The sequence below is a fragment of the Chlamydotis macqueenii genome, chromosome 7 (assembly GCF_036417535.1).
Source record: "Chlamydotis macqueenii isolate bChlMac1 chromosome 7, bChlMac1.mat, whole genome shotgun sequence".
NCBI lineage: Eukaryota > Metazoa > Chordata > Aves > Otidiformes > Otididae > Chlamydotis > Chlamydotis macqueenii.
In genome coordinates, this window is record NC_141562.1 from 27,487,098 (window position 1) to 27,511,947 (window position 24,850).

At 42.1% G+C, this 24,850-nt stretch overlaps 1 protein-coding gene across 1 annotated transcript in view; it reads left to right on the top strand.

The window, feature by feature from the left end:
- The window catches only part of SORCS3 (sortilin related VPS10 domain containing receptor 3), a 307,485-nt gene that overhangs the window by 249,241 nt on the left and 33,394 nt on the right, over positions 1-24,850 (top strand). The window contains exons 12-16 of the mRNA XM_086751900.1: positions 595-671; positions 777-868; positions 5,332-5,439; positions 22,701-22,818; positions 24,240-24,373. Coding sequence (XP_086608026.1) covers positions 595-671; positions 777-868; positions 5,332-5,439; positions 22,701-22,818; positions 24,240-24,373 — 529 coding nt within the window. The remainder of the gene's footprint in view (positions 1-594; positions 672-776; positions 869-5,331; positions 5,440-22,700; positions 22,819-24,239; positions 24,374-24,850) is intronic.

Below are 24,850 nucleotides of genomic sequence, written 5' to 3' on the forward strand. Positions count from 1 at the left end.
TAGTCCCATAATCATGGGCTTCAGTGCAGCCTGGGTTTCAACTTTAAACTCAGCCATATAAATAACTTCCCTTTGGATGCTCTCCTTCACACAAGAAGTAGAGACGGAGGTAATTATCTTACCATTGACAAAGACTGGCAGGTCACAGAGATGCAACTCAAAAGCCAGAGCACAAAGACTACAAGTTCAGAGAAAAATGTGTATGGAATGAAATACCTGGTAGCCAGGGACAGTGGCCACTATTCTGCTACCATTCTGATAATTTGTGTGCCCCAAATGGGCATGGGGTTTCATGCAATGTTTCGAGTGTATAGGTCCTTGCCTAGAATAAGTCTGCTTTTAGTGGCTTGTAATTATGGGCAATGCTATCTGGTGAGAAAATAAGCTGATAATAGTTTCTTCCCAATGTCAGTTTTCAAATGGCACAGCTCTTGTAAATGAATCTTACCACCTGACCATGATGTTGTTTGTAGACTAGAATAGAATCAAAAACAGCAAAGCAGCACTGCTCAGGCCAAGTACTTTTGGTTTCCTGGAAAAATGCAATTCTGTATTCATCTGTACAAGAATGTCTGACACTTGCTTGTGTTGCAGGCAATATTGGTTCTGAGCTTTCCCACACTGATGTTGGTGTGTTCATCTCTTCTGATGGTGGAAATTCCTGGAGACAGGTATGTTTTGCAGAACAAAGAAAAGCATGGAGCCTTTTGCTGTTCTTCTGAATCTTCCCTTCCCAGTGGAGTGGAGCATTCATGCAGTATCTTATTTGTTTGCAGGTCTTCGAGGAGGAATACAATGTGTGGTTTCTGGACTGGGGAGGGGCACTAGTGGCCATGAAATACACGTCAGTGCCTATCCGGCACATGTGGTAAGGAAGCTTGTTACTTTGAGAAGGTGTCTTGATGAGGATAAGCTGACAGTGGTGCTAATATCTCTTGCATCACATGTCAACATCTGCTAGTGTCTACAAAATGAGCACATGAGATCGTTCTTATCTGTGTTTTACCATCATTTTGGTTTTGTTGATTAATATAATTATTATTGTACCATCTTGTAAATATAATGGCTATATACATAAATCACACATATATGAATTACTCTTTGCGCTAGTCATGTACTGTAAGACTTCAGGTGGGGCTTCCTTCCCAGAGACACATATATACTGCGTAAGAAGTCATCCTTTGTGCTTCAGGTATTTCTGAGAGGATGTGTCCCTCGCTTCTGCTTTTTGTTTACGGAATCTGGTATTAAATTGGTAAGACACACAAAGGGAGGGGGGAGGAGAGAGCAGCAGGTGTTGATAAGGACAATAGAGATGTTGCTGTCTCCTATAGGATTCCGCTATCAATTTCCAGAGATACAGTGGTGGTAACTGAATAGAGTTGGAGGTGGAATAGGGCAAAATGATTTCTCAGTTGGAGTTATTATTTTACTATAAATGAGTTCTAACAGTCTAAGCACTAAAGATACTGCTCAAAATTATCTTCTCCTTAGCCTTTGCCCCTCTCACTGCTGTACCAGCTAGGCATTAGAGAGGGGCATTCTGAAATTCATAACTAACCTTGTTTACAGAAAATGTGTGTATTAGAGTCACCTTCAGTCTCTGGTCTTGAGTGAAAGAGGGGCATGGCTAATGGATTGACCTACCCAGCTTCTAATGTTGTTTAGAAGTGAATTAGTTAGAAATAGCCTTCAGAGACAAGTTTTGTGTTTCTGTCTGCAAGATTGAGTTGTCTCTCAGCTTGATGATGCTAAGCACATCTCTCTCTCTCATGCTCTTCCTGCAGAACAGGAAATGTGGCCTTCAGTGAAATAGAAAAAGAAAGCAATGGCGTTTGGCAGCAAAGATGAGGTGTTAAGGTCTCCTGTACTTCTGTCATTATTGTACAAAATCCTTCAGTTAAATTATAGTCATTCAAAAGCTGGAGACCTGTACCTTAAGAACATTAATGGCTGTGTTTTCAATATGAAAAGCTTCTGGACTTTATATTTCTGACCTGACAAATAACTCTGGGATGACTGCAACATAGATTTCTATTCAAGTTTGAGTATGTTGCGTTTGAGCACATTTCTTTACCAGATGAGCTACAGAAATGACTGCTTTAGTTTTGGTGTGATAGTGGATTGCTGACCACAGGATGTATTTACTCATATTCCTAAGGCTTTGTAATTTTTCTAGGATCCCCTTGAGACAGGGGGACCAAGTATTCTCAAAGAGGTCTGTGCCTCAATGTGGGATTACAAGCAAGTAGTCATATGCAAAATGAGGGTTATGATCTTTTGTCTTGCTTTCCAGTATTCTGGAAACAGATTGTTTTATCATAAACAAACTTGTTGCAATCGTAACATAATATATGTAGCTGTACTGAGTCAGGACCAGGGGTTAGTCTGGGCGAGCATACTCTTGCCAACAGCCTCCATAACTGGACATATAGAGGAATGTTTTAACAGGACCGACCCATAATGATGCTTCCAGCAGACTCCAGCTTTCTGTCTCTGGTTAGAATGTGGTGTTGTGTGACTAGAAACTTTTACCTCTGATAGGTAACTCAGTAGTCATTACTATACCTGAAGTGCCCTCAGGAAGGAGGACATCAAGACCATGTCCAAGTCTTCAGACCAAACCAAATATGAACTAAGGCAGAAGTGTCCGTTACCCAAGGGTAGGTGTCACCAGCAGTAGATACATCAGGCTGCAGCAAGTTCAGCTCTGGAAGAGTGAAAGGTGAGGCACTTGCTGAAAGAGCTGTAAGTCGCGTGTTAACTATTTATGACTGTATTCTTCAACCCAGGTGCAACTGTTTTAATTGTGTCTTACCTTGTCAAGGCTCTTTGGGTGTCTGTACTTGGATGTCAGGAAAGTTTTGGTTACAGATTGACTTTCCATAGGAGCTGAGAGCCCAGTTTGCATTTATTTTGCAAAGGTTCCTTCTGGATGTTCTTACTTTCCACTAAGTCTCATGAAATAGCATATGCAGTATTGTAAGTGCCCCACCCACTCTATTAAATGAGTAGTTATTTAGAGCTGTTATCAATAAGCTCCAACATGTTTCCTCAAAAATTATACCCTTAGGGACTTCGGAATTTGCTTCATATTGCCTCAGTAGGCACCTGTTTTATGTGCAGGAGTGGAATAGAGTTAAAGGGTACCTGTATATCTATTAGTTCTCAGGCTGAGGCATTGTACAATAAGCTTCATCCTGAGGAAAAGAGGGGCAGATAATTGAAAAGCCGAGAGAACTTTAGCTAAGCTAATGAAGCATGCTGTTCCTCAGAAATTGAAATGCTATTTAGATAGATAAGCATGCAAGCAGAACAGCATACAAATGCACAGGTGTATGGAAAGATACATACATTTAAATAAATAGATTTTGGGTAGATAAGCTTTTTGTATGCTATCGTACTCCCAGCCTTCTATCTTTGGGCTATAGTCAGCTGCTTCTTCTGGCAGATGAGCACTGTGAGTCAGATGAAGGTATTTTACTAAGTGCTGTGAGAGGCAGATACTGGGGGAATGGTGAGTTCAAGTTTTCCCTTTCCATGCGAGAGATCTGAGGTTGGTGTAACGCACTGTTTGTAATACGTATTACACTGGCCTCCTGGTCCTTTGGTGACATCTCAGATAGTGTCCCTGATGCTACTTGCTTGGAGTGGGGAGGATCCAGTTTTCAACAAGACCCTCTCAGACAAATGCAGGTCCTTGGAGGCATGTGTGCACACACACATGCAGATACCCTCCGAACTTTTGTCGCCTGGAAAATAAGGCAAACTTCTTTTTTATGCTCACTTTAAAATGAGAAGTGTTTCCTGCTAGTCAAAGATGAAGTTTGTGCCATGATTGTCTCTTTGGTAATGTCCATTGAGAGTAATCCATCAGCTTTCACAGCCCAGGTACTTCGTAGAATTACAGGGAACTCTGTAATGACCCTGCTGGGAGAGGATCAAATAATTTTACAGCCAATAAACCTTTGTGCTTCTCTGTTTGTTCTTCCTTTGTTGGTATAATTTGGAGCTGAAATTCTGGGCAGAAATTGTGCAGGAGCAGTTGTGTGGAGAATCTGAAGGCAGAGAGATACTTGATTGCTTTCAGAACTGTTAATGAGCGGCAGCTCTGGGAGCTGGATGCTGACAGTGTGCAGGTTGCCTGTCTTTCCTGCTATAGGAGCAGCTGGGTGTGCACACCCTTTTCTGGTTGTTTTCTATACTATTGTGGGCACAGACTATTAAGGTGATGTCAGGGCTGGTTGCTCCCTGAGGGCTGGGAAGCCAGGAGCTGACCGACGTCCCTGGGACAGCAGGGCAGGATCTCCCAATCATGGCCAGGCAGGGCTGTGGCAGAGCTGGAGCCTTGCGCTCCTATGGCATCAATGGGGCTGTGGATGGGGTGGGGGAAGGCCATGAGGGAAAGGGGCACTAAGATGCCACCAGAGTCCTGACCAAGTCTATTTGCTGGTGTGGTCAGTTAGACTGTTCATTCACTTACTCCGTTGCAGTTGTCAGAGATAGAGAGATTGCTGGGGCGTAGCTGAGAGCAGGGTTTGCTGACCCTCCTGCTGATCTAAAAGCCTGTTCTACTCACTCTAATTCAGCCAAGGCCCTGTCCGCTGGGTGAGGATACACGTGCTCTTTGATTAAAACAGAAAGTAAGGTACTTGGCAGTTGTGAGTAGGGACAGATGATCAAAAGCCGCTGAATTATTCTGGCTTGTCACTGACAGTGTGAGCACTCTCACCCTCTAAGAAGAGGAAAACTTAAATTTTAACCAGCACACAACTTCGCTTTACAGCTGTGACAAGCAAAGAGCAGCCACAATAACCACTGGCTGTGGCTCACTTTGGCCTCCTTCCTCCACCTCTCTGTAAAACACACACCACCTCTTAGATGGCATGTGAAGAAGTATTAGTAGGGCTAGAGAGATTGTAGCTAATACCATATGGCATTGATACGTGCATGGGTCAAAATGTCCCGGGGTGTTGACAGCAATTTTCATGCATTCAGGCCAAGGCTGCTTATGCTCCGAGTGACGCCTCATCGAGGTGCTATTGCAGAGCCAGAAACATGATTTGGCAATGTTCCTTGATCTCTTGAGGTCTGATGTACAGCTGGATCAAGTACATCCATGCCCTTATTGCCAGTCCTTATACTTTCTAAGGCTTTGATCTTTCAAAATACAACAAGAGCATGAATTAGTGGGCTGGGAAATGGTAAAGATTGGTGCTTGGCTATAAATCTAGCTGCTGGAGCTTGCAGTCCTTAGCCAACATTTGATTGCTGCAGTTGCTCTAGAGTAAGTCTTTTTATGTGTATAAATCTTGTCTGCTTCTATCCCAGGGTGAGTTTTGATGAGGGAAGATCCTGGAGTAAATACAGTTTCACATCAACACCACTTTTTGTGGATGGATCCCTTGTAGACCCTGGCATAGAGACCCAGATAATGACGTAAGTATAGCAGCTCTTAACTTTCTTAAAATGTGATGCTAGAAGGGGTGCATGGAGATCCCCAAGTGCATGGTGAGCCTCATGGTGTGCAGTACAGCATTGTGTAGCTACACATGTAGCATTGCGTGAAGGCACGGTGTTGTTTTGTGGTTTTTGGTGATGGTCACACACCCAGGTGGAGTGTGGAAAACAGATGACAGAGCCAAACTCTTCCTGGTAGTGACAGGGGCTATAACAAGAAGAGATGGTCCCAAGCTGTAGCTTGGGAGTTCAGGTAGGACAGTAGGTAATCTGCTTCTCTGAGGAGTGGTGTAGCCCTTTTCAGATTACAGAGAAGTGGTGGTATCATCATCCCTGGAAGTTTTCAAGCCTTGGCCTGAAAGCACATCTGCCCTGATCTATAGTGAGCGACAGTCTGTCTTGGAGTAAGAGCTTGGACTTTTGACATCCAGAGGTCCCTTCTTATGAATACTATTGAGATTGTGTTCCTTGGCTCTGATGGCCCAGGGACTGCAGTGCTCTTCAGAGGCCAGAGATCTGCATGGTTGCACCTAATGTCAGTTCTGTGCTTGCTCCAGTTGTGCAGCTTGACTGTCTTTTGAGATTGCTTCTAGGTATGAATATCCCCAAACCTCATTGCTTGTTGTCTGCATCGTGGGCTATGTATATGGTTTTACCTCAAGCTAAAGGTGTTCTCAGTGTGCATGTGCAGAGCTGAGCTCAGAATAACTTTCCTGGTCCGGGGTGTGGTATGCTATAATTCATCCATACTGTGGAAGGAGGAACCTGGGTTGGCACTGATGGTGCTTGGACCTTTCTGGTAAAGCTGGTGGAACTGGTGGAGTAATGTTGGCCCAAGAATAGGCCAGGATCTGAGTTTAACAACTAAGGGAAAGAGGGAATTTTTGAAGTTCAAAGGCATCTTCAAAGAGTCATCTGACCTCTTGCACAAAGCTGATCAGAGTACTTTGGTCTGGGATTCTGAACAAAGCAAGGACTAGATGCACTGCCTTCGTTGCTTGCAGAGATGTCTTCTTACCTGTATTTTCTCTGAGCTGGCTGGACCACCTTTCTGAAAAGGATCAGAAAGCAAGATAGCTAAGATGCCTTGGACAGAGACATGCCTGCAAAGCATATCTGCAGTGCTGTGGAGGAGTGTGTTTGGTTAATTACATCACACTTTTGCAGCACTCCAACTCGGGGGCAGGAGATACACTGTAAATTTCACCTTGCAGTCAGTTTGCTTTTCCTGCTTTCTGCACCTGAAGTTCTTGCATATTTTCACTACTTGTAACAGAAAAGAGATTCAGGCCCAGTATATTTTCTTCTAGGCTTCAGTGCATCTGCCTACTTATGTGGCAGAAGTGCATAGGTGGATCACATTGCTGGTGTCACAGGTAGTGACAGACTGAGAGGAGACTACTGGGTATGCTTGTCATCAGTTTCTGAGGAAGCTTGGCTCAGATAACAGTTGTGTGTCTTGGGCATTACTGCTAGTGATTTCAATTTATTCCAACTGGGTGCCATGATTTGTGTTGGTATGCCTTTCAAAAACCAGACCTACATCAACCTTACACAAACACAAGACTGTGTGGTGAGGACCTGTCTGTACTTTGCAGTTGAGCTCACCTTATCTGCAAGAAAGGGGCTAGGGAAGAGTCCTCTTCTGACCAAGTCAGTTGAGCTGGCTTCTTTGCCACGTATGCCATGACAGAAGTGTGTTGGTGCTGTAGTCTTGTGAGGATCAGAAAGATGTAGCCAACTCCTGTATAGCCCATCTGTATTTTCTGTGCTAAAGTGTCCTAGGAAGACCAGGCTAAGTTATGATTATCCTTTATGCCTATAAAACATAGGAGTGGCCCTCTTAAGTTTGTTTCCCAGACAGTGCTGGGGCAGAACAAGACAGCCACCATGTTGTGTGTCACAGACAACTGTTGAGATTTTATCAAAGTAGAGGTGGTATCGATTCTGGTAGAGTTGCTAGTTTTTCCTTTGCTCCGAAACCATGCATTGATTTTGGCCTTTTCTTCATAAAACTGGAGTATTCGTTTGTGTAGAAGAATATATCTCTGCATCTGCTGCCTTACTGTCTGCAAATATTCCCCTTGTTTTTAGAAAGAGTAAAACACAAGAGCATATGATATACCTGTGAGCCTTTTCACAAGACTGATGTGAGCATCCTGTGGGGGAAATATATGCCAAGTCCCAGCTAAAGATTAGAGCCTGCATTCTGTTCATTCTACACATTTTTCTTCAAATGCGGCCATAATGTATCACTTTGTGTTGGTTGATATGGTGTTTTTCTGTGAAATTCTTTGTGCAATGCACAATGTGTGTCGCTTTCCAACCACACACATATGCACATACGCAGAGAGACTGATCTGAGCTCAAATAAATTTGCACATCAGCACCTTCACTGAAATCAATGGAGCTAATCAGTTTCAACTAGGTGTGGATTTAGCCCATTTACTGTATAAATCAATGCGGTTTTCTTTTGAGATGAAAGATACATTTTAAATCTGAGGGTTTTGTTACTTATATCTCCTTAGTCTTCTAATGGAGAATGTAGGAAGTGAGTTCTCTTTCTGAATATTGTGTAGCAGCTTTGTTGAGAGCTGACTTTTATTTTGAGATCTTTACAGACGTATTGTTATTATTATTGCTATTGTTATTGGTTTTGTTTTTATTATTGCTGTCATAGCAGTTTTTAAAACTATTCTTAATAGTCTGTAAAAGCCATACAAAGAAATTTCACGTGATACTTGCCATAAATGTTTAGAGACATTCCTGTTCACAGCATTAAAGTAACTGAGGAGGAAAGAGCCTATTTATAAAGCCCATATGCAAACTCTTTCTATGCAAGTCTCTTAGATATTTCTCACAATGAGAATTTTAGTGAACTCATCTTAGAAGGGCAGTGTAGGATCATGCTGAGCTTGTGGAAGATTTAGCTGAGAAGAAATCAATGCTTTTCTATTGCTACTAGACATCCTCTGAACCAAGATAACACACGGTGGTTGAAGGTACATGGAATTTGTATTTGCGAGTAGAAATCTAAATTATTTCAAGAAGCTGATGAGAGGAGCACAACGGTTTGGGATTAGCATCCCCCAGCTGGCGATGGGATCAGTGGTAGCTCTTGGAGTAGAAGCAAGGCTGAGATAGAGAGACCAAGACTATACATATCATAGAATCATAGAATGGTTAGGGTTGGAAGGGACCTTCAAAGGTCATCTAGTCCAACCCCCCTGCAAGGAGCAGGGACATCCCTGACTAGGTCAGGTTGCTCAGAGCCTCATCCAGCCTGGCCTTAAACGTTTCCAGAGATGAGGCCTCCACCACCTTTCTGGGCAACCTGTTCCAGTGTTCTATAACTCGCATCGTAAAAAATTTTTTCCTAATTTCTAATCTAAATCTACCCCCCTCTATTTTAAAACCATTACCTCTCGTCCTATCGCAACAGGCCCTACTAAACAGCCTTTCCCCATCTTTCTTGTAGGCCCCCTTGAGGTACTGGAAGACCGCTTTCAGGTCTCCCCGGAGCCTCCTCTTCTGCAGGCTGAACAGATATCGATGTACTCCCAAACTGGGTAGATTAGTGGCTTTTAAAGATTTGTCTTTCATCCTGGAAAATGCAAAATATTTCATCTAGTGGTCTCATCTGATTCCTGTTAGGGAACATTTCTTCCATTGATTTGCATCAGTGGTCTATGTTCAACTACTTCCAAAAAATAATATTCTGAGGGGAATGTGTATTAAATAATCATTATATTACAACTGTTATTAACATATTGCATTATTAACAATATTATCATATTGTCATACTATCTTATTAAAATCAGTATATCAGTAAAATGACTATTATTCCCAACCTTCATTTTGTGGCGTATCCTGTGAGGGGCTCTCTGGGCTGTAGGACGCAGCAACAGTTTCAGCATAGAATTTCATAGCACTTCATGGCTGTTATGTGAGCAGTTGCAGTACCTGTCTGTATTGTACAATCATCCTAGGCCTTTTGGATCTTCTGTGCTTTGTGCTGTGTGTACATGTCCTAAGACAGTCCTAAAGAACTTACCAATATGGTAAAATCTGTAGATTTGCATGTAAGGGTATTATATGATTCTGAATGCCGTAGTGTATTTTGAATTGGGAGCTACTTTTAGAGGGGAATTGGGCAAGATGTCTTGCAGAGGTCTGTTCCAACCTGATTATGATTTTGTTATTTCATGTAGCTAAAGGTTACAAGAATGAATTTTTTTCCTTGCAAGTATAGCTGAGTGGGCTCTGCTAAGAATGTAGTTTCGTGACACCCAGGGAAATACCACGAGTCTGTGTGAGCTGGTCTAACTTGGAACTACTGCCTAACCGAGGTGAATCCGCTCTTCCTTCCTCCGTTCCTAGCTGATCATCCACTTCTGCCGTTCCTTTCACTGCTGTTTTGACCCTCTTTTGATCTGACAGGGTGGTCAGTTCAGCTCCTGTAGTGTCACAGCACTTTGAGAGGTGTGTACCAAAGCACATTTCGGTGTTTGGTGCAGGAGTGATGAAAGCAGCTGTAGAAAACAAAGGGTTCTTTAGGGAAATAACTCAAATGCATAAGGGCAATGGGTTAGGCACATTCTGAGGTGACCCAACTAGTCTCCATAAAGCACTAGTCTTTCTAAAATCTACAATTTTCTCCCTTCTGTCCTGTAGCTCTCACTGGCAACTAGTATATCTTTTAATGATTTCACATTCTAATGCTCAGATCTAATGTTTCTGTGTTGACAGGCCATAGGCACAGCATGTTACTTGCCTGACGTTGTCCACCAGGGGAAAGGAGTCGGATTGTATTCACCTTTTAGTCGACTGTGATATATCCAAACAGAAGCAGTATTTGCTTGAGAGAGTTGCTGGTCTCTACCATTCAAATCAGAGACAAGATGTTTTTGTGGGTCCAGAGAAGGGCTTTATGTTGTTCCAGCTATGACTTATAATTATTGCCCCTGCCACTTCACCTCCTGTGCTAAGCAACTCTCTGAACCTACATAAGGAGAAATAACCTTTTTGCTTCACAGCCCCCCAGAGCTTTGCTGTCATTTTAGTAAACTCATTATATGTGTGTGTATGAAGACACTCATTTATAGGGATCATTGACAGGGATCATTAAGTTTGTGCTGATAAGTACATATTTATGTGGACACATCCACGTGAATGTATATAAATATATGTATTTCTGTGTACGTATACTTAATGATCCATATATATCTGTGTATGCATCACAGAGCATTAACATTTTCAGTAAGAGGATTTAATACAAGCTGGGCTGACAACATTGCTGTGACTGCTGCCCTTGGCTATGTGTGTGTTAGAAAATGTTCCTGGCTGTAAATGAATAGGTTATGAGCCCTGGCCCTTTTTAACACCTTCTCATTTACATGACCATGCAGCTTTACCAGAGATGAAGAGGGAGTTGTGTGGTTTTTTGTTTTTTTTTGTTTGTTTTTTTTTTTTTTTTTCCAGAGACCCATAAAATTACTCACATTCCATCACTGAGTGGGGCAGAAGGAATATGTAATTAAGAAATGTTGGAAAAGGTGAGATGGATGCCATACTGAGTTAAACCAGAGGTCCCTGTAGCTCAGTTTCACACTCCAACAGTGGCAAGTAGAGGATGCTAGATGTTCTTGGCCAAATATAGTATTCTTTGTATTTCTAAGGCATTCATAATTTTTTTTCTATTTTTTTCCTCTAAATCTATTTAAAAATTTAGCAGTCACATTATCATGTAGCCAGGAGTTCCATGAGTTTACTCTTATTCTGAAGAGCTGACTGACTTGTGGAAGACATCAGCAAAGTAGGTACAGGTATGAAGGGAACATGGACAGATTCTGATTAGCACTCAGCAGAGATTCAGCAGATTGTGTATGAGAGAGGGGCAACAGCTCCCGGGTCCAAGCTCCCACTGAGTTCAAAATTACATGGGAGCCAAGAGTCATTTTCCTGTCACTTTCTGATAAGGTGATTATCATCTTTCCTCTTTAAGCAAGGCAACATTCACTGCCTTCTGCTCAAGTCTTGCTGTCACATTTAAAAGCTGATACAGGAAAGAAAATTACAAGCTGACACGATGTCCTTGAAAGATTCTGCCCCTTTGCTTAGGGGTGGGGAGCTGCGGATCTGCCACCTCTGAGTGGTTGTGCTGAGGAAAGCAAGGCAAAGTCAGAGAGATGATAGAAAACAATGCCTTTGCTGGGATGTGGTGAAAGGAGCTGACCTTCTTCCTGCTGGGCCAGCCTTTGCCCTCCGCAGCTGGCACCCCTGCTAGTGACCTCTGCAAATGAGAGAAGAGGTGAGTGGATGGCAGAAACACACAGAGATGGTTCTTTCTAGAAGGAATTGAGGTTCTTGTCCAACATACATAAAGAAAAGACAGGGCTCCTCAGTTCCTGTGGCCCAGCAGAGGCCTTCAAACTCCCATGCCATTGATCTGGTCTCTTTTCGCTTTGCTCAGCTTGAGAAAAAGAGAAAGAAGCTGTCTGAAAAAGAAAGACACATTTTTTTTCCCCTGCAACTTCTGCTGCTGCTGCTGAGCTCAACAGAGGTTTCAGTGAAGAGAGAATCTGAAGGAAAGGTTTCACCAGAGGTCTGTAGAAAGCTGAATCTGACTTGCAACATCCAGTGCAGAAAACAACAGAAGGGACCATGTACCGGGCTGTTGTGGTGCAGGATTCTGAACTCTATATATCTTCACTTCTTTTGGGAACCATTGCTGACCATCCAGCCTATGCCTACTCCCAGGCCTACCAAAGCTGTCAGGTTTTTGAGAGATTGGAAGGCAGCTTTCAAAACTTGGTTTATCCAAGTTGCTTAGGTACCATTAGATACATAGGAAGGACTGGTAGGTTTTAATTGTTGTCCCCAGTATGGTTTTCTCTCGCATTTCAATTTTTCTTTCTCTTTATTTTTATTGCTATATCTTTCTGGTGTGACTGGCTTTATTATTGGCTGCGGATTTTACTGCCAGGCTCTGATGTGTCCTTGTGAGTTTATTGCACTGTCCACACTCTTGGGGCTGTGCAAACTGCAGTGTGTAAACCTACATAAGGACTCTTCAGAATAAGATCCATTAAATTAAAATGAATATGTGAAAATAATGACTCCACATGGAAAGAAAAGTAGAATTTAGAACTTGATCTGAGAACGAAAATTAATATGATTATTAACTTAAGAAACCAAAATGATTGAGAGGATATTGGCATTTGCTATAGTGAGCTGCATTCCTGTATCATCTGATCTAATTTAAAAACCTTCTTGAAGTAATGAATAGCTGGGACTTTGCAAGAAAATGATCAATCTGCTAATGCCATCAAGTGACTTTACAATGGACAAGAAAATGCGTGCTACAGGAATTCCCATTTTATCCCAGCAGATGATCAGTTTATACCCTGGAGTAAGACAGTTGATTAGCCATATCATTATCTTCATTTGCAAGAGTTAAAAACATTATTAATGATCACAGATTAATCAGTGTCACTTCCTCCTCCCATCTCCCGCCCTACCAGACAACTACTCTAGCCTTTGGATTGCTGCATGAATTCACCTGAACAGCCCACAGAGGCACAATATCAATAGCTTGTGCTGCTGATACTTGCAGCATGAGCTGAGGTCTTTCTGTGGCACCTGAATAGACAAATCAGGTGACAAGAACATCTGCTTAGAGTAATCTTTCTCAGACAGCATTGTGTGATTTATTTGACCTTAGGAAGAGTATGTCTGTGACCTGAGGTCAGTTCCCAGCAGTTGTGCCATGTACTCAGAAGATTCCTGGCAGAAGCCATAGCATATGGAGAAGGCATTGGGCTCTGTGGCCTGTATTGTCTGTCTTTGGCTTTCCGGGGCAAACATTACTCTCACTGGAGTCACATACCATTTATGAACAGTAGATCAAATATTATACTAAAGAAAGCAGTGTCATTGGTTGTATTCCACAGACAGGGAAAATGAGACAGAACAAGAGACGTGCCTGTGGTCAGTCACTCAACAGGCTGTCATGGGATGAGCCTGGCATTAAATCAGGTCTTGTGAGTCCCAGATGAGTAGCCCACTGCGCAGACTTTTCCCAGTCCTTAGGGGGAAGGAGATGCTGAATCATATCTGTAATGCTCAGATAAAGTGAATGAGAGGTAAGCATGTGCAGGGAGGAGGACTAGAGAAAGGTGTGCTGACTGGAGGCTTTTATTCACTGAAGTGATAAAAAAATCCCTTACAGAAGGAGCCAGAATGAGCAGCAGCCCTGATACATGACTTCTTTTTCCTAACTAAAAGGACAAGGGTTGTCTCCTGACAATACAATTCAGATATTCTCATCTAGAGGCTAACGTGCTTTGTTTCTTGCACTCTTAAGTAAGGACAGATGTATTGTAGGTCCTGTGCTGTCCTGCTGGCGGCTGGGCTGTACAAAGCACTCAGGGCTGGTGTGGAGTGCACTGAGACTTTTACCTTTCTGTTAGAGCAAGCCATGTTCTAACAGGCCTCGTTCTGGTGCCCTGATCCCACTAGCCCTCGAGCGACTGAGAAAACTGTGTGGTTTTAGCACCTTTTCAGCTCAGCCTGGCCCTTGATCCTGGATGGGGCAGAGGGTGGTGCAGCACACCATCTTTCTGGGAACTGGGAAGGCTCAGCACTGGGTTGGCGGGAGAGTTCACTCTAACAGATTTTTAATCCTTGGGCTGCAGTGAGTGATGGAGAGCAGCTCTCCTGAGCAGCCATACTGTTGTGTGAGGCATCTTGCATAGTTCAGGTAGTGCTACAAGCCATTGTTCCTAAGGAGAGCTTGTCCTGATATGATAATTGTACATAGTTTCCTTGTTTCATGATCCGTTTGACCCAAACCTGTGAAAATTCCCTGACTGTAACTGGTCAGCGACCTCCTCTTGCTGTTGCCCAGCTAGGTACGGATCTCATCCACTCTTCTGAGCCACCTTCTCTCCGATACCCTGTGCCAGGCAAAGCTTGTCACCCTGCTCCACCACAAACTGTCCCTGTCACATGTGTTCAGAGCTTACACGTTCTGAGCAATGATTTCCACGTTTGTCTTGGATGTCTCTGGCTGGAAATCCACTGTTTCATAGAATGAAAGAATGAAATGGCTGAACATATTGTGGTATACAACTTCTGGCAAAGGAGCAGCACCTGCTTCTGTTGGGACTACAGACACATTAGTGGAGGAAAAGCTCAAACTGCTAATTCCTCCCAATGTCCTTCCTAGAAGAGAGAGGCAGCATCTTCAGGTTTCAAAGCTGTCAGAAACTGATTGTCTTTCATGAGTGCTTCGAAGAAGAGAGAGAACACTTCTAAAAAACAGCATTAAAAATTAACGTGCTTTCCCATCCCCCTTCCCAGGTGTCTCACACTCCCTTTCATGTTACTGGGATTTCTTTTGAAGCAATTGTCATGTAAAGTGGTTTGGGAACATTGGCAATAATTTTTTTAGAGACCAGATTTCAAAGGGTTTGGTTTGTCATTCAGTAAGTTCTTATTTTGATAGCACTTTGTATTTAAAAAATCAAAAATTAAAAAAAAAATATCCCCGTCTCCCCCATTGCCTTGTGTGTTATTTGTGCAGCTAATAGAGAAATCGAGCCCAAGCTGTAGGGCTGCTTCAAAATTATATGTTCTGCCGATTACTTACTAATTGCACTTGGCATTACTTGCTAACTAGAAGATCATGGTGTACCATGTCATTTGCAGATGATCTGTGGGAATCACACTAATTTGCACCAGCTGAAAATCTAGACCCAAATGCATGGTGTCTTATTTGGAAGAAAATGCATCTCCTCTTTCTAGAGAAAAATAAAAAGCCATTTTTCTTACTCTCTTTCTGTCCACAGACAGAAGTACAGCAGCCCTGAATCATCACTCAGTTGCCCTCGGGCTACTGTTCCTAGTTAACAGGTCAGCCAAAAGCAACTGAATTAAAAGCTCCAAAGTGGTTCTTAAAGACCATATTTATTGTTTAGGAAAAAAAATAGACAGTGTTTTTTTTGTTGGCAATTACCCGCCTTTCCAATGTCATCTTTCATCTTTTACATTTCCTGTGTTTCCAGTCTCTTGCTCACTGCATCATCTTGCCAGTCATGAGACTGTAACTCTCGCTGTCTCTCTTCCACTCTCCCTAATTGCTGATCTGTGTCTCTTTCAATTAGGTTCTGCTTCCTTGTCTCAGTCCCTTTCCATCCAATTTCCATGTAACTGGTGACCTACTTTAACGCTAATTCTATCTAAACCCTAATAAAAAACAATGAGGAGGTTACACAGCCCATTTGGTTTTCTCTAAAGTCATGATTTATGTTTGACTCATGGGGAAGTAGCTCATCTCTCACTTCCCATTCATAAAACCTAACCCCGCCAGCACAATTTGCAACTGTTCCATTGCTGCTTATGTGTTTTTGGCCCTAACAGCTCAGCCTGCACATAGGAGCTGATCTTGCTGTACTGCTATTTTCTTGCACACAGGTGGCTTCAGATCCAGATTTCATAACAGGCTTTTTTTTTTTTTTTTTGTATGCAATTGTCAGCATTTTCTTTTATTGTCTCAAAAGCTATAAATGTCAACAAGTGATGAAGGTACATTTATGTACCAAGTCCTTCTGTAGGTGTGTGTGCTGAGCCAGGATCTCTAGCAGAGGTTCACCAGTTTCCCAAATAATACAGGACTGGGGTAGCCTAGCTAGTGGGGATAAAAAATCCAAACCAAACCAAGGCAATTATGGAAGTGAGAGAAACTTGTATAGGGACACAGCTGATTCTCAGCTAGACCCAACATATTTGGCTGTATCTTGGCTCTTTCATTTTCTCATTTCTTTGACCTCTGGTCTATGTTATCCAGCACTCTGGATCAGAGGAACTGGTAGTGACTGGTTTGTGTTGCCCCCATATATTAATACCACGTTGATGCTGGAACTAATCAGTTCTCCTGGAGCATGGAGCACTGAGGTATAAAGTACAGTAACCAGTAGCAAACCCTCACTGAGATCTGACTAGGCTTCTTAGCTCCATCTCAGTGCTAGTTGTATAAGTGCCAGAATAGGTCTTGCAGAAGAGCTTTATGCTCCAGACTTGCCAAGAGCCACAGGAATGGAAATGCAGCCCTTAGATATATGCAGCCTTTACCTGGCGACTGCTCAGGTCCACATCTATGCATCATACCCAAAAGTTAAAAGTCTTTTGATTTTGGGAGAGCAGATGAGCCAAATTTGAATAGCTATGATCCTTGACTTTTGCACTGATGGGTCCAATCTGACCCTGCATGGACCTTCCCTGGGTGACTCAGCGTCAACCCATGTGATACCTGCCCTAGATGCTTGTAGAGAGGAAGTCTCCAGTCTGTGCTATGTCACTACATTGAAGGTGGCATTGACCAAGCCCTGCTCATGAAACCACATTGGTGATACTTGCTGGGAAGGGAGGTTGGCCTTGGATTTTGGTTAGCTCTTAAAATTGCAGCAATAGCACCACATGCTTCTGTTTGCTGGACATCAAAGAGAGAGTGAGCACCTTCAGTTGTGGTAGATTAACCCCTCAGTGTTCCTGTAGCTGTGATTGCCCAGATCTGAGGCACCTCCTGCTTTTGGTGAGATAACTTCATCCCCTTCCAGGGCACTAGGGAAAAAAAAAAAAAAACCAAACAAAACCAAAAATCAACACAGTTATTTCCCTGCAAGAAGATGGTTCTTCCAGATTGTGCTTCATAGCACTTCTTGGATCTGTCCGTTAAATAAATACTTCTGGCACTACCTGTTAGAGGCACAGATGTAAACAAAGAAGGATTTTAACTGAAATCAGAGGGCAATCTTGCTTCACTTTCTCCCTCTACATTCCCACAACAAAAGTGCAGATTCTGGTCAGCTGAAACATTTACTGATATGGCTGATTTTGCTATTGACTTCAGAGGCCCCTGGGGTACTTTGTGAGAAGAAAAATTAGTTACCTTTTCATCTTTGTCACCTTGTTGGTGTCCAGTGATGGAAAAATGCTTCAGAAAGGAAGGGTATATTTGATGTTCTGTGTAGTGAAGGTGACCTTATCAGCTGCTTACTTCCTTTGTATCTTCAGTCATTCATCTTACCGATGGGCAGAGCTGAGGACAGGAGGCCTTACCAGAGACTTGGACTATTATTTCCCATTATACGCAAAGGAGCTAGGCTGACTAGTGAAAATAAAAGTCCTCCATCTATATCCAGACCAGCCAAGTACAGGCGGCTTCAATGCATGCTTGCTTCTTATAATGTCCTGCCAGTTTACTTCAGACATTAGAGAAGGGAACTTGATTTAGGCATGAGAAGACATTTCCATTTCTATGCTTGGGCAGTTCATCCAAAACTGCCAACAGGGATAGATCCAGATGGATACAGCTGATGCCTTTCCTGTGAGCAATACAGGAGCTATTACTCCAGAAGGTCTATTTCTCATACCATAGGCAGGGACAGGGCTTGTGTCTATGGACCAGAGGTTGATAAGTTGTTATTTTGTGACCCATATTCATTCTGTTGGCCTGTCAGGAATGAGTAGTATTGAATTATATAAAAAAAGTACAACTATCAACAATACAAGTAATGCAATTTGGCAAGAGAGCACTGTATAAATGTAAAGGGTCTTTTAAAGAGTTTCTGTACAAGGTTATCCAGTCCGTATATACCGCATTTGTAAGTTATTGTGTATTTTAAAAATTAATGATAGATATAGCAGCATTACCAATGACCTTTTCCAAAATGACTCCATCATGAATCTGTAAGCATTTCAGAATTCTTTTCCAGGTTCCTAATATTTTTTTTTTCTGCAAATTGATGGCATCCAGCCCTGGCAATAAAAGCCTTGTCTTGTTTTTCCAAAGAAGGGATTGGGAAGCGTTTCCTGGTTTCCTAGCAATGGTTTCGTTGTGAGTTATACATAGAGCCAGTTGAGAAAATGCTGTGCTGTTAGCTAAGATTTTATGTGGGGTTTTAACTGCTTACTTTGAGGGACAGAACAAAAATGTATCCTGTCTAAAGCCTGTAAATTACCATTCCATGTCTTACGTTGGAGAACCTTTGTTAAATTGAGCTTAGTCAGAAAACTGACTCTGTCTAAATGCCATCTGGGTTCTTCTATTTATTGCTTCTCAAGGACTTCCAGAACATCTTTCCTTTACATGGAAGAAATCAAAACATAGCTTTTGTGTTGGCTTCCCAGAGTTGGACCTTGAAAACCCAACTCTTCTTTTGTCTTCTATCCTTGCAACAAGTGATTTGGAGCTTTCAGTTAGACCATGGTAGACAAAGTTATTGAGGCAAAATTCGTAGTATTTTGTCTTCTTTTCCCCTGTATCATCCTGATAGTTTAGCTATATTTATTTAAAAAAATCCATCTCCCTAATTTAGTGAGCAGACAAAGTAAATGTGAAACAAAGGAATCAGATAAGAAAAATGAGAAAATATCTTCAAAGCAATGTGATGTCTTACCAGTTGAGCAGTCAAAAATAAACTCCCACCAATTCTTTTTTCCATCTCTTTCCTTGGGACATGTTCTGTCCAGAATCACTGGATGCAGAAATCTAGGTATACATACTGGAGCACTTAACGCTAAGCGCTTATTGACAGCTGAACACTAGCAGTTTTAAGATGTTGCAACTCTTTGCTGTCTGCCCAACCGTCTCTGTTGGGCCTGGCCACCCCAAAACAGATATGACGGGGAGAGGTCACGTGCATGCACCTTAGTCACTATGGAAAAATATCCAGTGATGTAGTTCACAAGACTGATGAAAGCAGGGTTTGGCTGCAATACCTGATTTTACCCAGTCAAGTTTTGTTCCTTGTGATGGTTTGTTTAACCTATTTTTGATTGCACAAAAGATGAACATTTTCATCACTTGCCAAAGAAAGCTGTTTGAGATGCCAGTGGAGCCCCACAGATAACATAGCACTCTTTTGCATTCCTTATATTTACTTACTGTCATAGAAGTTACAAAGGCACAACAGAGTCATCTTGAAATGTAACGTCACCTTCATCATGTTGGCCGGTCAATCAGAAGTGTCCAGGTTGCATTTATTGTTGGTGAGCAGTGCTCACAGGGGGCGGTTGCTTGCTAGCTGCTCTGCATATGAGCAGCTCTTGTCTCTGAAGGCTGCACCGCAGTGGTTGATCAGGCTTAAGAAGCTTTTTATTAGCAAGAGGGGGGAAAAGTTACTACTTCAGAAATCAGGTGACCTAGAATCATCTCTGCAGCACAGAGGAAAACATCCCTCTCTGTTCACACTCCTTTAATTACATTTACTGTAGTATTGTTTCCATCTAAATTATAGCAATTATATACAAAGATCTTCTTTCAAATCATTTAATTAAAGAGTAGCTAATGCTCTGTGCTTTTGGAATGCTAATATATTGCCTTCCACTTAGGAAACCTTATTTTTTTCTGTTAATTATCATTATCATGGAAGAATTTCAATGCTAGACGGTTCTTTTAGCTTGTTTTAATAGATTTTAAAAGCAAGTAATTCTGGTGATTTTTGTAAAGCACAAAGAAGCCTTTTGCTCCCTTGCTGGACAGTTAGCTAAGGGTCAATGAGGAACAACATTTTCCTTGACATACATTGGCTGCCGAGGTGCTGGATTTCTCCAGCCTTGTTATCTTCTGGGTTTAGGCAAGTATTTGTGTTTGATTATGTTCTCCGCTCCTCTTGCTGTGTTTTCTGTGTAATAAACACCCAGGTCGAATCCTGAACTGGTATAAAGCCACTAAATGATTTCTGCCTGCTGAGTTGCTGCTTTGCAGGAATGATATTTCGGTCACGAACCACATCCAGGACAAGCAAGATTCATGGGAGAGCTGCCCAGCTGTGCAATAATACTGTGGCCAGACATGCACTTGTAGGAGTATGTGCTGAAAGCAGTTGTGGCATAAGAGCTGGTGGGATTTACCCAGTGCCACGGGAGAGTGGGGAGGGGAGCTGCTTGAGTACAGTTTCAGAGGCCTTCCACATCCCCTCTCTGTGCTGCTTCCCATTCTTCCATTCTCCCTCCTTCTCCCAACAAGTGCCCTGGCACCCCATATTGCTACGATTTTCATGGGTTGATTTTGGTCCAGGATGTACCTTCTGTGCTGAGAAACAGGAATTGCAGTTTCTTCTGTAGCTTTGTCTGAATGAGGTGGCATTTCCTATCACCAGTTCCCCACAATTAGGACTGCATTAAGGAATATTTTGAACAACCAGCAGCAACCTATCTAATAAATCCTTGCCCACCTACTCATTTCTAGTTGAGTATGCATTTGTCACAGGTTCTTCTTGTATTATATCCTGTCCCCTTCTTGTCAGCTTCTTGGACCTTGCCTCTGTGAGGCAGAATTTGCATATAGAAAAGTGTCTGCAGCAAACCCACAACTCCAGGCTCTTGGATCTACCCTGGTCCCCTTTCTCTTCCCGATACACATGAGCTGAGACAGGTTTAAATGGGAGAACATGACTGATTCCTGGGTGCTCTCTATTTCATTTGGTGCAGGCTACAGTCTACAGGACGATTAGTGTGGGGTTTGAAGGGAGAGCAAAGCCAACAACCCTTGTGTGATTACGGTATAAATTAAGATGAACTAGAGTAAAGAATGGCAGGACGCAGGGGACACAGCAGCATCTGGATTGCAGTCACTGCTTGGAAACTCAATAGAAGTTTTCGCTTTTGTTTCTCTTTTGCTTTCATAGGGAAATTTGTAAATAATCTGTCTCCCTCATTCTTTTTAAGTCTGAAATAATTAAAACAGCAAGAACTTTAATCTCTTAAGTGGCTTAGGTAAAAATATGAGGTGAAAGATTTGGTATAATGAAAAAAAAAGCATTCTTTCTCTGCTCTCTAAACCTCGCAGTGAGTGTGATACAATGACATTTGCTGCTTCTTGACTGTCAGAAAAGATTTGGATTCTAGCACACAGAAAATATTTAAAATCTGTAACTTGTGTTTTAAATTAGGTTTTAGGTTCTTTTATGTTTTAATTTGAGATAGCCAAGAAGTTAGCATGTTATAATGACAAATCAACTTGATTGTTGTTGGTTTTTTATTGGTTATGTTTACTGAGATGTTTCCCCAGCCAATGAGAAGCTGTAGTTTTGTTCATGGCTTTTAAAATTTAGTCACTCGTGTCCCTGCCCTACTTTGGAAATCCAGCTGCAGCTGATTGAAAAGCTGCTGCTTACTGGGAAAATCACAACTGGCCAAGGAAATAGGAAGCTGTTACTTGATCAAAAACTGAGCACCCTGCAGCACTCATGCAGTGTTTCTGACTGTCTGGAGTCTTGTTTGGATATGTATTAATTAAACCATGGTTTTACTGTGATTTTGCCTTCTTTGGTGAAGGTGTGAGCTTCCAACATGTAGACTCCTGTAGTATTTGTGGTGATGGTACTTTGGTGGTGTATGCTATCAGTGTTCATTGTTGCTTGGGTCTCTCCCTTCCAAACACTTAAGCAAGCACATAGTTTTCCCTGCAGGTGAAGGAGGGCTGTGTAGTTGGGATGGCATTTAGAGAGGCCTATATTCAACAGCTGGATCTGCTGCTGATGTTCTGGTCCAAGTTTGGGCAGAAGCCGCTGGTGCTGTTCAATTTTTTTATATGATCTCTGTCATTATACCATTTGTAACAGAGCTGTGCCTTGATTTTAAATTACAGTCTGAGTCTTTCCACTATTTTTTCAGTACTGACCCTTTGGCTGCAGCATTCACCAGGTAGAAGGGAGGTTGCTGTCTTTGCAGGTCACTTGCCTACAGTCTGTATTCCAGATATGTTATTTCAGGTGTTTCTTTTCCAATTCATTAAGTAGTAAGTTTGTGCAACACAGCAGTTCAGCAGAAAGGAAACTGAGTCAGCTAAGAAAGGCTTGATTTTGAGACAACCAAACCCATATATTCGTCAGAATACCTTCCTTGACATTATACACATTAATTTCTAGTCTGGTCATTTATTGTTCTGATTGATACTGAGCTGTATGTATTGGATTCAGGGCCCATTGTACTAAGTACTAGAGACATGGAAGATGGTCCAGCGTGGCTGTACAAAGGGTCAGGAAAAGGCTAAACAATCCTAGGATGTTACAGGAACAGGAAAATGTTATTCATGACTGAATAACATTTTCTGACATCAAGCTCCAAGACTGTGCATTGATTTCTGCAGCTGAGTTTTATGATGAATTATTTGTTTAATGGAAGCATATCGCTGGCTGACTCTAATTCTTTCTTTTTTCCTCTCCCATACTCAGAGTCTTTGGGCACTTCAGTCTCCGTTCTGAATGGCAGCTGGTCAAGGTGGACTACAAGTCTATCTTCAGCCGGAGGTGTAACAAAGATGACTACCAAACTTGGCATCTGCATAATCAGGTATTCCTGCTGTGTAGGGAGGGGATGAAGGAGGCTCTTTTTGCCATACTCTGTGTTGCCAGGTAGGAACGTATTTGTTCTTTTCAGCAGAGCATATGGATTTTTTGCATCCATCAAGTCACAGTTCTAACCTGTTGATGTTTCAGTTCTCCTGAAGCATATGCATGAATAAACACAGGACTAGTCTTCTCCAGGCAAGTCAGGAGATTGTTAACTTCTCTTTGTATGAAGCTGTTCCATTGCACCAGATGGATCTTTTTGCCCTCAGTGCTCAGGGCAACATAAAGCCTCACCTCGTGATTGAATTGTAGGAGACATTGAACTCTCTGTAGCTCTGTCAGTGCCTTATGAAAATAATTTTCTTTTGCTTTGCCTCTATTTTCCCTACTCAAAAATGAAAATAAAAACATTTATTCATCCTGCAGGTATCTCTAAAACTCTGGGGAACCCTTGAATAAGAGACAGCAGAGAAGACCAAATTATTTCATTTTATTCAAGGATACGTGCTTTGCTTTTCATACACTCTGGCCTATTTTCATGCTAGATATATTTAGGTCCTGAAGCTACTAGAACTGAGAGAGCTCAATACCCTCTGAAGATTACTTATGGGTTACTGGCTACCAGTATGATGTCCCACTCCCTACAGGGCATAACTAGAGCCAGAACTATTGGCACTGTGATATTCCTGAATGAAAGCCATGAATTAAAAATGAGCATTAATTTGGCAAGGATAGATCAGATGACTGAAGTCATAGAATTGAATAAATGAGAATAATTTAAATGATAGAAAAGGGAAGATGTGTGTAACCAGACAGCCATCTTGGGAATCACTGTTAGTGGGAAAGAGAAGTATTTCAATTAGATGTTTTGGGGTTTGTTTTGTTTTTTTTTTTACTTCTATGCAGACAAATTATTTCTGCATCAGAGAAAATTATGTTTATAGCAATTCATCTAAATGTCAAATATTGTTTTTTTCTATTAACTACTCCCAGTAGTGCTCTTGAAAACGTTTGTGTTCAAAAAGCCCAGTACAACACACAATCAAAATTATTGGAGGTCTATAGCAAAGTCGGGTCTATCATGGAAAGAGGAGAGGAGGCAGGACTCCTGGGTTCCACATCTAGATTTTGTCCTTGCCCTGGGTTTCAGGCTTGGGCACCTCTTCCTTTAGTAGATTTCATCTGACATATATAAGAAACCCTACTCAGTGCTGAACACACTGCATTCATGGGTCTTCCCAAAGTGGCTTTTGAGTTTGCAAAGCCATAAAAGGGAGCTAGACTGATAGCTCCACACTCTCCCAGTGGTATTTGCATGCTTTCATTGCCTTTTGTGTCTTTTGACAAAATGCTCCATTTAGGGCCCAGCTGCCACTACAACTCTCTATTTTTCTTTCCTCTTTTGTTCCTTGACTGCTGAAGGGGGAGCCTTGTGTCATGGGAGAGAGGAAGATTTATAAAAAACGCAAACCTGGAGCCCAATGTTCCCTAGGTCGGGACTATTCCCAAACTGTGGTGTCTGAACCATGTATCTGCGGTCAAGGGGACTTTGAGTGGTGAGTATGTGGCTCTGGGGACTTCTACAGGGATTGTACTTGCAGCATTGGCAGTGACTGAGCTACTGCCTGGGCAGAAAACCTTGCAGAGAAACTGGGTCTCGTGCAGCTTCGTGACTGTGATCATACCATATAGCATAGATGTGATCCCCATACCTGATGTGTGAGGGAGGTGTCCCTTCATCTGTGGGAGAGATTTGTTAATCTCTATAAGAAATCCAAGCCTAGAATTCAAAAGCAGAAAATTGCAAGTACTGATTGATTTTTTTATTTTTTTTTTTTTTTTTAAAATCATTTTGAGAAGAGAGACAGCCAGGACTCTTCTCTGGTCCAAAGCAAGTCCCTTACAAGAGAAAGAGAGAGTTTCTCTGTCCTCAATTCCAAGGTCATTGAATACCTAGGGAGCAAGCTAGCAAAACATGCGCATTTTTGTCACTGTTCTTTTGAATTCCTGGGAACTATTTGTTGGTTTTGAGC